This window comes from Castor canadensis, chromosome 5 (assembly GCF_047511655.1).
Source record: "Castor canadensis chromosome 5, mCasCan1.hap1v2, whole genome shotgun sequence".
NCBI lineage: Eukaryota > Metazoa > Chordata > Mammalia > Rodentia > Castoridae > Castor > Castor canadensis.
The window spans coordinates 75,686,527-75,701,093 of record NC_133390.1 but is presented as its reverse complement, the minus strand read 5'-3'; the positions used below and the strand labels follow the sequence as shown (position 1 = coordinate 75,701,093).

Sequence of the window (14,567 nt, the reverse complement as noted above, 5' to 3'; positions counted from 1 at the left end):
ATCATCTAATCATTGAATTTTCAATTTTAACTGTCATTTCTAATTTCCAAGAACATTGTATTAGTTCTGATGTTCCTTTCTTAATAGGACCTACTTGTCTTTCATGGGCGCAGTGCCTTCTAATCTTTTTGAGGTTATAATTTATTTGGACAGTTCCTTTTTCTCTGTTCACTGGTATTTCCACTTAGGGCTCCCCACATGTCAATAGTTATAGGTCTTTTCTGAGCAGTTCAGTTTCCACAGAAAATAGAAGTCAAGGATAAAAGCGTGGACAGAGGAAGGGACTGGGGCAGGCCCTGGCCTTCAGTGTGCAGATTCTCCAGGCTGTTATTTTTAGCTAGGCTTTGTTCCTGCCCCCTTCTCCAACCTCCCTGGTTCATTTTATCCAGAGAATAGGATCCCAGTCTCCTGCAGGACTGGGGAGAGGGTTCTCATTGGTGGGGACCTGGGTGGGGACTTTTTGCCCCTCCCTATTTCTTGCCTCCATCTTCCTGGCCTCACTCTTCCCCTCTTATCTGATGCCCCACTTCTATTCCTTCTGGGCTTCTGCCAGGTAAACCAGATCCCTCCTCTTGGCATCTCTGCCCTGTGATTACTTAGATAGCGGGGGGGGGGGGCTCTCCTTAAATCATTTACTGCTCCCCATGTAGCGTGGGTTACAGATATCTTTTCCCTGGGAGTTTTATTTTGGGCCTTTGTTCTCTTTTGTTTGGGGGGTGGTTTTCAAGAGGAGAATGGGAAGCAATATGTCCTCACTTAACTCTTTTGAAACTATACAGCTGACTCCCAGAGTTATAGCCCATAACTGATCTCTCCTGAACAGACAGACTGTTTGAGATCTGTACTGGCTTGTTTAATAGACACCTCAAGTCTGCCATTACCAGACACTTGATTTTTTTCCCCTCTCCTCCAAATCACTTGACTCCAAGTTTTCCCTGTCTTAATAGAGACATCTCCAAATTGCTCTAGCCATGAGCACAGGAGCTATGGCTCCCCTCTTCTGCTTATCCCACACCTGCCTATAGCCCCATTCCTCAACAAGGCCTGGAAGTTGTCACCTCAATCTGTCACCATCCCAAGCCACCAGCACCTTTGGCCTAAACTATCTTTTTGTCACCTCCTAACTGGTCTCTTAGCTGACACTCTTGTTTATGTACTCTACACGGATGACTCTAGTCTATCCATCACTTGCCTGCTTCAAATTCTCCAGTGGTACTTAGGATAAATCCCCACTCCTTCCCATGACTAGGAGGACGGCCTGAACTGGCACTTCTCCTCTCCAGCCTTAGCCACACTGGCCATCTTTCAACAGGTCCAGCCTTTTCCTTCCTTGGTGGCTTTGCCAGGAATTCCACCCTGCCTGGAATCCTCTCTCCACAGATCACATGGCTGCCTCCTGTTCATTTTCTAGCCCTTGGTTCAAATGTTACCTGCTTCGAGAGGCCTGCATGAACCAATCATTCAAACTCAGCACTCCCCATTCCGGTTGCTGCCTATCCAATTGCTCTCTGTGGCACTCGCCACTACCTGAGATGTTCCTGCTTGGTTGTCTGTTTCCTTCATTGTTGTCTCTTCCCATGAGAAAAGAAGCAGGGGCTGTGTCTGTCATCATCAAGGCTGCATCCTTGGCACCCATAAGTGTGTTTGGTACTCAGTAGGAACACTTGATGGGTGTCAGAAGTCTTTGCCCTTACTGGCCATGGTGGCTCATGCCTGGAATCCTAGCTACTTGGTGCTGGAGATGGGGAGGATGGCAGTTTGAGGCCAGCCTGGGCAAAAAGTTCGTAAGACTCCATCTCATCAAAAAAAAGGTGGATGTGGTGGCACACGTCTGTCATCCCAACTATGTGGGAAGCATAAATAGGAAGACGTCCAGGCCAGTCCAGGCATAAAAACTGAGACGTTATTCAAAAAATAACAAAAGCCAAAAGAGCTGGGGGTGTAGTTCAGATGGTGGTGTGCCCTGAGTCCAGTACTGCTTGTGGGGGAGGGAGGGAGGGAGAGAGAGAGAGACCTTTATCCTAGTGTCAGTTCTGTCACTTGCAAGCTGGGTAAGCTTAGGCAAACAATTTCACCTCGCTGAGCCTTGGCCCCCTCCATGCACAATGGCCATGATGGTTCCTTTCTACCTCCTTTTGTGGGGGTGCTGCTGTGAAATGAAATGAGGCCATGAAAGTGAATTCCCTCCATGAGTGCTTGTTGGTGATGCTTGTGGGTCGGAGAACTGCTCGTATCTCCACTGTTTTCTCCCTGCTGATTCTAAGATGAAGGGGAAGTGAAGGGAAGGCTAGAAGGCAGGAGAGTAACAGGGTGAATGCATAAGGAAGAGGCGCTACCATTGTATAGCAAGAAACAGGAGGCAGCGCTCACAATGGCTTACTTTTTACAGGTGACTTTTTTTTTTTTTAAGAAAAAGAAATTGAAGTACTTTGGTATTGGTCAGAGCATCGTGGTCAAATCAGGACTGTTCCTTGATCGTTTTGCTAAGGTCATTAATATTCCTTTTAAAAAGTATCAGCTAAAAAATAAATAAATAAATAAAAATAAAAAGTATCAGCTATGACTTTTTTTGGTGGTATTGGAGTTTGAACTCAGGCTTCACACTAGTGAGGAAGACACTCTGCTGTTTGAGCCACATATCCAGCCCTTTTTGCTCTGGTTATTTTGGAGATAGGGTCTTGCTTTTTGCCAGGCTGGCCTGGACCACGATCCTCCTATTTTAAGCTTCCTGCCACAGCTGGGATAACAAGTGTGCGCCACCATGCCCAGCTTTTTCCTTTGAGATGGAATCTCTAACTTTTTTTTACTGGCTGGCCTGGAACTATGATCCTCCCAATCTCAGCACCCTGTGGAACTGGGGATGACAGACACATGCCACTGCACCCAGCTGTGGTTAAGCTGGGGATCCTTGAAATTTTTGCCTGGGCTGGCCTCCATCCATGATCCATGATTCTTCCGATCTCAGCCTCCTAAATAGCTAGGATTACAGGCACGAGCCACTGCCAGGGGCTTCAAGATTTATATATATATATGTATATATTATATTTATATATATGTGTATTTATATTATACACATATGTGTATATATATATACAGTACTGGGGTTTGAACTTAGGGCCTATACCTTGAGCCATTTCATCAGCCCTTTTTTGTAAAGGGCTTTTTTTTCAAGATAGGGTCTTGCAAACTATTTGCCCTGGCTGGCTTCCAACGACCATCCTCTTGATCACTGCCTCCTGCATAGCTAGGATTATAGGATTATAGGCATGAGCCACTGGCACCCGGCATCAGGTATAATTTTTTTTTAAAGGATACTGTCTTTTGCTTTCTAAGGTTTCTTTATTGACCCCCTCCATTCTCAGGTTTGAGCCCAGCCTTGAGGGTGGGGTCCTGTCTGGGAACTGTACAGCACCCAAATCAAACTAGTAATGACACCCCAGCCATGGGTTTCCATTCACTATCTCCTGCCAGCTTCAGTGCAGGCCTGGTGGGTGCCACTCCCGTCATCCTCCTCCCTCTCATGTTCCTGTTGGCCTTCAAGATGATGCATGTGGCCTTCTGTGCTGTTTTGGTGGGAACTTGAGGTCACTTCATGGAAAGAGGAAGGTACATGTGATGGGGCAGAAGGCATTTTCCTGAGAGCAGGGTCCCCTTCCTAGAAGTGGGCAGGGTCTCTTGAGCTGAGGCCTGAACAAGCTCAGGAGCAAGGAGTAAATGTCTCCCAGTGGGACTGGTGTGGAGAAAAGGGCGGTAGTTGGGCTTGGAGATCCAGAACGTCAGCATGTGTGGGTTAGGCTGTGCACAGTCCCACCTGGTACTCAGCTTCCAGCTCTGTTTCCTGGCAGGCTCTCCGTGGCCTTTGCCAGTAGCCGGCACTCCTCTAGGACACTGAGCTCACTGCTTCCTGAGCATTTCTCCCTCTCTCCCTGTGCTTCAGGGTCACTCAGCTGGGCCCTACTGAGCAAGGATAACAGAACACTGAGGGCATCTTACAGTCAGATCCTGGGAATTTTAGGGGCATAAGAATTGTGAGAGGGCCTGTCAAGTTTCAGGGAAGGACAAACATGAATCCAGATATTTACTAATGAGGAAAGGGGAGCTTTCTTGTCATGAGTGTTTGTTTCTGGGCCTCCACCTATGCTCCCAAATCTACCTGAGCACTAAGTCCTTCCAGTTATCCAGTGCTTCCCACACCTCCTTTGCCTCTCAATGGGATCCTGTAAGGTGTGTGACTCTAGCCCATTCCCACTCTTCTCTCTTGCTCCCCAAATCCACTGCCACCATTTCTCTTCTCTCTGGATAGTGTGGCCTGGTTTCTAATTATTCATGTGGTCAAACAGTAGCATTTTAATGGGTGCCCACATTGAACCAGGCATTGTGGCCAGATGCCAGGAGCATGAAGACTCTAATAATTTCTGCCTTCAAGATGCCTGGATCAGAAACAGGGATGGCAGCTGAAGGGCAGGGGGTAGTTCATAGGCTTTTGTGCAACATGGATGTCACCTATGCAAATCCTAGGACCTCTTGAGCCATTGGTGGCATCCCATGGCATGGAGTCCAGTACCAGAGCACAAGGACCAAGCCATGGACAAGGAAGACAGTTTGAGGTTAGCTGTCCTCGTGGAGGCATACCCAGTTGGGACATGGCACATGGTGGTTGGGTAAGACAGTGATAGTCCCTGTCAGGATGTTTCAAAGCATGTAGGATTGCAGGAGAGTCCTGGAGCCCCTGGAGAAAGGCTGGTGCAGAGAAGAAAGGTAGAAAGGGACAGGCACAGAGGCACAGGAACAAGGATGACAACAAGAGTTGTCATGGCTTCCTGCATGAAAGATAGAGATAATTTTGCCCAAAGATAGGATGAAATGGATCCCAGCTTGCCATGAAGCTGCCTGCCTGTGAGTATGAGCAGGTACTTACATTTTTCTCAACAAATGCCACTATCTGTTGCCTGAACAGAAGAGGACTACCAACCTCCCTGGCAGCATGCCTTTCAAGCAGAGAAATTCTACAAATACCTAGTGGGAATGCTCAGCCTTCAGTTTTGTGCCTGCTATAAAAAGCTGTCCTGGAATCTGGGAAGAGCCAGGCCTGGGCTGGCTGGGGTTAGTGATACACTTTGGGGTTCTCAGTATGATCACAACACACGCATGGCAACACAGAGACGCATGAGCACCAGCAGAGGTATGTAGAGAAGGTGGGGGCTCCTGCTGGTGAGGATGGGAAGGGGTGGCTATTCAAAGAGCAGTTGGCACCCCTGGGTGAAAAATGGAAGGGCCTGCCTACTTTGTGATTCAGAGTTTTGCTTCTGGATCTGCAGCATGAACTTCTCAGTAGGGCCACAGGGATGCCAATGCAGGCGACCAGGGCAAGGGCATGGGCAGAGGCTATGTGGGCCTCCACAGACATGAGGGAGGGTGGGGAAAGAGAGTGAGTGTGGAGCGGCACACAGCAGTCTACACGACTGCCATATTGTGGGAACATAAACAGATACACAGGCAGCACAGTGGGATGACTACTGGAGGGACAGGAGTGGGATATGAGTAAATGCAACAAGAGACAGCCTTACAGGAGCAGTGGTGGGCGTGGGTCATGAATTGAGGGGTGTCAATAAATGCTCCCCCAAGGACCCAGGTAGGTTCCCAGGCTCTTGCTCACACAGCAGCAGCATAGGCCTGTGGGGCCCAGTGCAGGGTTGGGGCAAACCTTCCACTCAGAAAGGAGGCTTGCATTAGAGGTGTGCAATGTCCCTGTGCTTCTGAGGCTCTGAGGGTGCATGGCCTTCAGTGGGGCTGCTGAATGTCTGTATGGTGGGGCCTTTCTTCCCCTCAGAATGGGGGTGTGGTGAAGATGCTCTGGGAACTGAACTTGTCCCCCTCATGTCACCTTCAGTGTACTCTGTGAGGCTTCTCTGTCCTGTGCACGCTCCCCGGGTAGTGGCTGGACGGTAGGCTATGGAGTTGTCTGAAACACAGCCCTGCCTAGGAGGCCCTCTGGGACCTGGGCATATAAGCTGAAAAGCTAAGACAAGATTTTAGCTGGCACAACTGTCAAGGGACCATATGCAGAGGGGCTGGGCCTCTCGGAAGCCAGATGACGCTCTCCCGATTCCAGTGGCCCTGGAGTTGGTCTGCATCCCTACTTTGCCTGTCCAGAGTGGGGAAGGGGGTTGTTTGTAGTAGACTGTTTCGCTTTGCATGGTCCTAAGTCTCAGGTTGGCAAATGATGAGCTGAGGCCTGGGGGTTTTGGAACCACGTGAACTTCCTGCTACAGCACTGTGATTCCAGTGGTTATATATTAAACACTACTGCTCCACAAAGCTGGACACAGAGGTGCTGCTCGGAGACCTAGCAATCAGTTGCCCCCTTGTTTTTATAGAGAAAGAAACTGAGGCCTAGGGGAGTGTTATCCAAATATCCCCAGTAGGTTGTCTATAAGCTGAGGCAGCCCTTGACCCCCCTCTCTCTGGCCTCCAAAGTGGTGGGACTCAAAAAAAAATTCAACAGGCTCCAAGCATCTGACCATCCACTGGGTTTAGGAAGATAAACCAATACATTTAGTGAGCTCCAAATATCTGTGATTTATTATTTAAAGAGTATTTCAAGTAATTATCAGAATTTCCTATATCTTTGTATTATTTTGCAGCTTACCAAGTTCTTACACATCTCTTTTCCTTTTACAACCCTCCTTTGAAGAAGCTCTTATTTCCTGGCTCTAGAAATAGGGTAAGAGGTGACCTTGCTTGTCCTACGTGGCCCATGTGGTGAGGACAAATGTGGATTAAAAGAGATAGGTCTTGTCTCAGGCAAGGCTCCCTCCATTCCACCACCTCACCTGTTGAAGATGTCTGCTTCTCCTGTCAAATCCACATTTAGCACAGCTTCTAGGCCTCCCAGATGATCAGCCAGGAGGTGTTAAAATGAACAGAGACTGGTTTTTAGTCAGAGCAGGTACCAGGTCACAGCTGCACTTGCCTCTGGTGTGCTTGAGGTTGGGATTGACATGCTATTCTATTGTTGTTGGAGACACTGCAGCCTGTCTGGCTTGCACTCATACAAGAATAAATCTCATCAACAAGCCCCTGAGCTTTCCAAAGGCCATCAACACTTGTGAACTTTGTGCATGCACAATAGATGGCAGTGTCTGAGAAATGAATGAAAGTAGGGTCTGGAGCTAAAATTATTGGATTACTTTCATTTAGAGAACAAGAACATCAATTGAGAAAGATGAGAAGTCAAAGCCTACTTACCCTAGGTTATATTTTCCTATGAGTGATGTCGACATGGCCAGCTGTAAGTTGTAAAATGGCAGCAATGACACTTATCTGGAATTGCAGAGGAGTATGTTCAAAAATGTATAGCTTTGTTGGGCATGGTGACACATGCCTGTAATCCTAGTATTCAGGAGGCAGAGGCAGGAGGATAGAGAGTTCAAGGCCAGCCTGGACTACAGAGAGAGGACCTGCCTCAAAAAATGTATACATTTATTATGTATTTTTACTATAAAATTAATATTCATTATAGAAAATACAGAAATAAATATTGGTGAAAAGGTAATTTTAGTATACAGAAATAGTCTCTTTTCAGACTTCTGTTCTACCCGTTCATACACTGAAGGCTTCATGAAGCAAATACAGCTCGCGCAGGTTACAACAGAACCACAATCAGGAACCAGCACTCCAAGATTTGTCAAAAAGTTGCTCATGGCAAAGCCCAGGAGCCCGTGACTGCTTTGTTGGTCTGTCTGGATTCCCTATTGCCTAAGATTTTGCTGTTCACTGTGGGTGGTGAGGTCAGGGCCACTGGTGACAGAGACTGGGTGGAGGCGGATCTCAAAAGTAAATGGGACTGCTTGTTTTGTAATAAAACTGTGTGAAACACTGAAAAACAAAGTAAATGGGAGATGCTGTTTTGACCAACCAGTTTACTGTTTTCCCTGGCAGTAGCAAGACACTCGTAGCTTTGGAAATACATTAATTACTGAAATTACTGCAGAAAAATTCTTTTGTTATTATGAGTCTAAAATTCTCTAGCCTTTAATCCACATTTTTTCCACTGAAATAATTGTTTTTCTTAAAAATGTGGTGTTTGAAAATTTTTTTAGGAGTTGAATTAATGATATACAGGCACAACAGGCTTGCTCTGTCCTCTCTTTTTATACACATATGCATTTTATGTACATATATGTCTATATACATACTAACACACATATATGTAACTTAAAAATAAAGTTAGGATAATATCATTTAATCTTGTATTTTGCATTTTTTATGCAATAACATACTCAGGCATTAAATATTGCTCAAAATACGATTTTTAATAGTGTTTTCCATTATATGGATGCAGCATACATTATCTATCCACTTCCTCAATGGTTTAAATTGCTGCCAGGTTTTTGCATTATAAAAAAAATTGCTGTGATCAACAACGTAGTGTATGAGTCTGTCCACACCTTATTTTTTCTTACGATCAGTTTTAGGATTGATTGGGATTGAGTAGTCCCAATAGTGTATATAAATTCCAAGTATGATAACTGGGACACAACAGGCATTCGACAGCTGCTTGTGACAAATAGGAAATCAAGAAACCAAGAGAACAGACCAGTTCTGCCCCTGTGAAGGGCTAGGGGCCCCTTTGTCAGGGCCTGATGCAGCTGGAAGGTCTGGGCTAGATTGCATGAGAAGGGAGAGTGTTGCATTTGCTCCAGAAGCAGATGGTCTTACTAATACCTAGAAAGAAACGATTCTCTACTTGGAGCCGAATACAATACCACCTCCCTGCCACCCTCAGACATGCGCTCCCTTTGGCCCTCAGAGCCCACTGCAGGCATGCTGCATTGATTACTCTCTTCATTCAGAGCTGCTGAAAACTGACCAGAAAACAAACAACATGAGTCATTGTGTTCTCAAAGATTATTTATTAGCTGTTCTCACCCATGGTGAAAGAAATAAAAAAGTAAACAAAATTAAGACAGAAATAAGAGGAAACTCCCACAACATATCTCACCCTAAGACATCAGCTGGACTGTGGGACATGGACCAGGAGGGGCTTCATTTTTTCACAAGGAGAAATAAAGAAAAGACAGTCTAAGTTCTACTACCGGTCTGGCATGGTGCCATAGGAAGTATGGGGATGACCTTTTTAGAAAAATAAACTAGGATGATTATAAGTCCATAAGCCACACCCCTCCCAAGCCCACACAGTTGTGCTGCTGGGCTCCTCTTTGTAATGAGTCTTCCCAGTCTAGATGATTCTATTGCATCAAGAAGAAGGGGAGGCCAATGTCTCTTCTTTGCTGGTGGATTTGATTCCTAGTGCAGTCAGGTAACTTGGAACTGGTTTGAATGAATGAGGGAAAACGGGGTCCATGATGTAATGGGGAGATAAAAGCTGCAAATGCTACAATAAGAAGCCTGGTATGTGGGCCCCGGATGACCTCCTGACCCGAAGAGGTGGTGATCTTGAAGCCTGCACCAAATGATGTGAGCATTTTGAGAGGAGGTGCACCCAGGTGTTCCTCCTGGGTGAAGATGTGGAAGGTCCACATTCCTTTGATGCTTAAAATATGAGATGCTTGCTAAAACCCTGGCTCACTTACTCAGAGCTCACTGAGAGCTGCAAGAGTACTGTTTGTTCTGTCTCACAAAATAGAATACTGTCTATTTAAATTAAATTTACACTTGGTCCAAGAATGGCCAGTTCTTAAAAGGATTTTGATACCTTGGGGGGTAAGGAGCCTTTTCTTTTCTGCCTTCTCTTCAAATACTGCTTCTGAGCCCACCAGAAGATGTCTCTGTGTTTGTTTCTGGTGAGGCCTGGTGCCCTGAAGGGAAGAGTCCCTGAGCACCAATGATGCACAGGCCTGTCTTCTTTGGGTGGTCCCTAGACAGTGAATGGCCAGGTAGTAGATCTGTAGTGCCTTCACCCCAAAAGACGTCCCTGCAGAGTCAGAGGAGTTGGCAAGGCCCTGAGGCCTGGCAGCCAAGGATTGCCTAGTCCTCTGGGATAGGAGTGTTGCAGTTACCATGGTAGATCTTCACGTGACCCTCGCAGTGGAAGTAGGCCTCGAAGACATCACTGTAGCCATGGTCCCTCCACCAGGTGCAGAGTTGCCGGTTCCAAGTACAGTCCAGCACATGGAAGAGCTCTGGGTGCTCCATGCCAATCATGGTGAAGAAGTCCTGGTCACCAAGGTGGCCGTGAAAGCGGTACTTGTCAGCGAGCTGCTGTACCTGCGCAGGCTCCAGCAGGCGGCTATAGAGTGGGGACTGACGCATGGCTTCCAGGTTCAGCAGCATCACCCCACTGTTGAATCCAGGGAGTCCCTCAGGTGGAGGGTCCCCAACCCTGGTCTTGGGGTTCTCATGGCGGAACTGCCAGAACGTGTGTCTGTGAAGGGAAAGAGAGCAATGTGAGCCGGGTTTGGGGCGAATAAGCTTGCCAGACCTACTCCCTGGGCCTTCACGACTACCGTCTTCACCTGTCTCACGCTGACAAAAACAGAAGCATTCTGAGAGTCTGAATTTTCATCACACCATCAGCTAGTGCAAAGTCCAAGCCTGAACCCAGTCCCCTTGACTTCATCTTGTGTCCTTCCACCACCCTCTGCTACCTCAGGATATGCAGATGACATCATCATCATTGTTATTGTTCTCATCATTGTGAAGACTTGCTGTCCTTCATCAGCTTATTTACTCCCCACAAGAACCCTAAGAGATGAGGGCTGTGTGAGATGACACATGGCTTCATAGCTAAGGGAAAGTGAAGCACAGGCAGGTTATGTAACTTGCCCAACCTCACCCTGCAGCACAGCAAGGACCAAACCCAGGCATTTGGCTCCAAAGTCTACATTCTTCGGATAGCAACAGTGTAGGTAGAACTTTCTGCCTTTGTTTGTGATCTTGAAGAGGAGAGGGAGAGGAGAGGGGAAACAATTCTGAACGGTAGCTGGTAAAAACAAAGGAAGCTGAACTTGGCCTGAAATTCATTCACTTTCTGCTTTGGAACAGGTCTCATTTTCTGAGCCCCAAGCCTAGCATTTCTGAGGGGCTAGGTGGGCTCTGGGAGCTTGAGCCAGCTCCGGGCACACACCCACAAGTGAGGGTGAAAGCAGCTGTGGAGAAAAAGCCAAGCAGGACTATGGCTATTTAGGAGGGGGTGCCACCTCGCCTTCAGTTCCCTAGCAGAATCAGAAAGCCGATTTAGATTCAAGGAGGGTGGGAGCCAAAGGGACACTTCCAGGTCCTTCATCCAAATGCTTCTATTTGGAGGAGGGAAGATCTGGCAGTCTCCCTGTGAGTGACATAGTTAGAGTTCTGGTCACTCTGTTCTCCAGCCTCCTGAGCATCAAGGTCTTGTTTGCTACAGGGGGTAGGAGGGTAGCATAGGGTTTCTGAGCCCATAGTTACAGGTGAGGCCTAACAGTGGTGCCTGTGATGTGGAGGAAGGAGATGGAAGGGCAAGGGGCAGGGTGGTCCTGGGTCCTCAGGGTGAAGAACACATTGTGAACACACCAACTGCCCAGCTTGGCAATGCTACCCTCTGGCCTCTCCCTGAGACACTTCCCTGACCAGTTACAGCACATGATTTGTGTGGTGAAGCACAAAGTGCATGGGAAATCAAACCAAGAGTCCTGGCCAAGGAGACCTGCGGCAGATCCATTCTCAGATTCCAGTGCATGATCTGTGTTCTAGAATGGCCAAGTCTTCCCTGAAGTCTCACATATCACAGAGAGAACCGAGCCTTTGATCCTGGTGGGAAAAAGCATGCCCTTGGGACACTCTTACCCAAGGAACACGCAGGCTCATTGTTAGCTCCTCCAGGAGTGATTGCAGCAGGGCTCTGGCGTCTGCCTGCTGACAACCACCTTGGCAAAAATGTTTCTAGATCAAACTGAGATGCCATAGTCTTTCGGGCCACAAAAGCCTGGATAATGGAATCATTAGGGTGGGTAGCAGAGTAGCATGCTCATTTTATCCTATTTCTTCTAAGTGGTTAATTTCAGGACCAGGTTGCAAATCAGGTATAATTCTACCAGACAGACCTGTGTCACCAGTGTGGTAGAGGAGGGATTCTCCAATTGGGGGAGCAGGTAGTATACCAGCCAGGCACTTGATTCCGTCTTTAAGGATGGGGACAGGAGCATTTACTTACCAGGAGGAGAAACCAGGAAGTGGGAAAAACAGAGGCAAGGAGGCCAAGCCCATGCCCGCTCCATCCAGCTCTCTGTCAGAGCCTTGGGAAGGTCGAAGTGACCAGCAAGGGAGTATGAAAGGTGAGTGCAGGTGAGACTTCTCAGCCTTCAATGATGGGTGGAGCCAGAGAGCACGACAAAGTAAGGAAAGTGAGTTCCACTGCTGCACCTCTGGCTTCACTGAGTGCTCCAGACCATGGAGAGGATGCTCAAAATGGGGTTCTACTCTTCAGCACACTGGGGAGCAGACAGGTCATCTGTAGCCTTGGACACCCTTTCTGACTCCAGTCCCAATCTTCTCTATGGCAAGAATGACCAAAGGGTGGCCTGGCACCAAGCTTGCTGGGCTTGTGGGGTGGGGGGCAGCACAAGGAGGACAAAACATTTCCCAGGTGGAGCCCATAATCCAGGTGGTTCTGGGAACATAATTCCCATCACCGCCTCTCAGTCAGGACTCAGAGGCATTTCATAACAAAGAGCTAGAAAGAACCAGGTTGAGCTCAGCGCATTACAATGTGTCAGGAGCACAGGAGAGACAGGAAATTGGAAATGCAAGTCTCCCAGTGTGTCCACTGAAGCAGAAACAACCTGAAAAGGAACCAATGATTCTTCAAGCACAAAACAACCTCCAGGGTGCCCTTGTTCAAGAGCTCCTTCTACCCCTAATGCACCCAGGAAAATACAGGGGTTACTTTGGAGAACGGCCAGTTCTCTGGCCTCCATGGCAGCTGGTTCTTGTGGAGGAGCTGTACCACGTTGGCGTGTGGGAAGGTTGGAGCTCACGGTAGCACTGGTCTCTCTGTGCACACACTTAACCAGGAGGCACTAGCACTGCTCCCACTTCATGGCGGGCAGGTTTCTGAGCCCTCTCTCATCTCACTGGGACCTTGCTGTCTGCATTTTACCAGGGAGGGACCAGAGGTCCTGGGATGTCAGGGGCAGGGCTTCTGATCTCTAAGGTCCCTTTGTCTCCAACTGCCCCAGATTCCATGGGCTAATATTCCAAGGATCAGCACTTGGGGTTCACTCATTTCTGAGTTCAGCTGGCACACCCTATGCAGCCACTACAGGCACTTCACTGGCACGGGACTCAGCCCCAAGAGCTGCTCTGAGGCCTCAGGAAACCTCTGTATGAACCTGGGTATCTGGTTCTGAGTCCTGGAACATTCAGAAGTTGCTCTGAATAACCTTCTATGCCCACAGCCATCTACTCGGCTCTAAACTGGGGCCTGTGGAGTCTTGTTTTATCATCTGTCATTACCTGGAGAGCAGGTTATAGGGTTTCTTTCCCTCTTTGGGAATAATTTCACCTGGGAAACAAGCCCCATGCAGATGGTCCACTGTAAATAATGGGTCCTTCCAGAAGTTGACAAAGCCTGTTGGAATACAAATCAAGACCCTGAAGCCCTTTCTGCTGGGTATGGATCAAGCATTTCCTAAATTTCTATATGGAGGCGCTTCTCCTTACGCTGGAGGTCACAAGCACCCCTACTCTGCAAGTTCCTGGTATCTCTGTACCAGAGGCCCAGCCTGGGAATGGGGGTTCAGAGGAGAGAGGAGGAGGAAGGTCCTGGGGAGAAGGCAGGGAGATGTGAGGTGCCATTTGCAGAGTGGCTCTGTACCTCATTAAACAGGATAGTGTCACCATCTACCTGCACTCAGCAGCACAGGGCAGATCATGGTCAGCTGAGGGATTGAAGATCAGCCATTTATGTTCCAAAAACCTGTGGTTTTGAACTCTGCCTTTCTGGGGCCTTCAGCTGGGAGAGGGAGAGTCATGATGGGGCACTGGGGTGATTCTATTACATGAGCCACGCTTCCTCTGTTACCATCTGCACAATAGGCTCTTCCTTTTACCTCCAAGCCCCCCCCCCCCACCCCGAGCTCTCTGTGGTAGCTGGCCAGGGCCCCAAAGCAGAATACCACAACCGAGTGGCTAACCAACAGAAACTCATTCTCTAGCAGCTCTGGAGCTGGAAGTGCAAGATGGAGATGTTGCAGGGTTGGCCTCCTCTGAAGGCTGTGGGGAAGAATCTGCTCCATGCTATCCCTCTAGCTTTTGGTAGCATCTCTGGCTCTTTGTAGACACATCCCCCTAACCTCTGCCTTTACCTTCTGGGGTTGTCCTCCCTGTGTGCACATTCTCCTTTTTATAAAATACCAGTCATACTGGATTAGGGGCCACCCTACTCCACAATAACCCCATCTTAACTAATTACATCTGTGATGACCCTATTCCCAAGAAAGGTTGCATTTTGCAGTGTCGGAGTTAGGGCCTCAGTACATGGAGTTTGGAGGACACAGTGCCACCCATCTTCACTTTATTCTCCTGGGCTACAGCCCTTAGGACTCTGGCAGGGCCCAGAGCTGCCCATT

The 14,567-nt window shown here is 48.0% G+C and overlaps 1 protein-coding gene across 3 annotated transcripts in view; it reads right to left on the bottom strand.

The window, feature by feature from the left end:
* Window positions 1-8,895: 8,895 nt before the first annotated feature.
* Xxylt1 (xyloside xylosyltransferase 1) overlaps window positions 8,896-14,567 on the bottom strand; it is a 160,061-nt gene continuing 154,389 nt past the window's right edge. For all 3 annotated transcript variants that reach the window (XM_074073485.1, XM_074073486.1, XM_020173622.2), the window contains one exon: window positions 8,896-10,387. In XM_074073485.1, coding sequence (XP_073929586.1) covers window positions 9,991-10,387 — 397 coding nt within the window. In that variant the 3' untranslated portion in view covers window positions 8,896-9,990. The remainder of the gene's footprint in view (window positions 10,388-14,567) is intronic.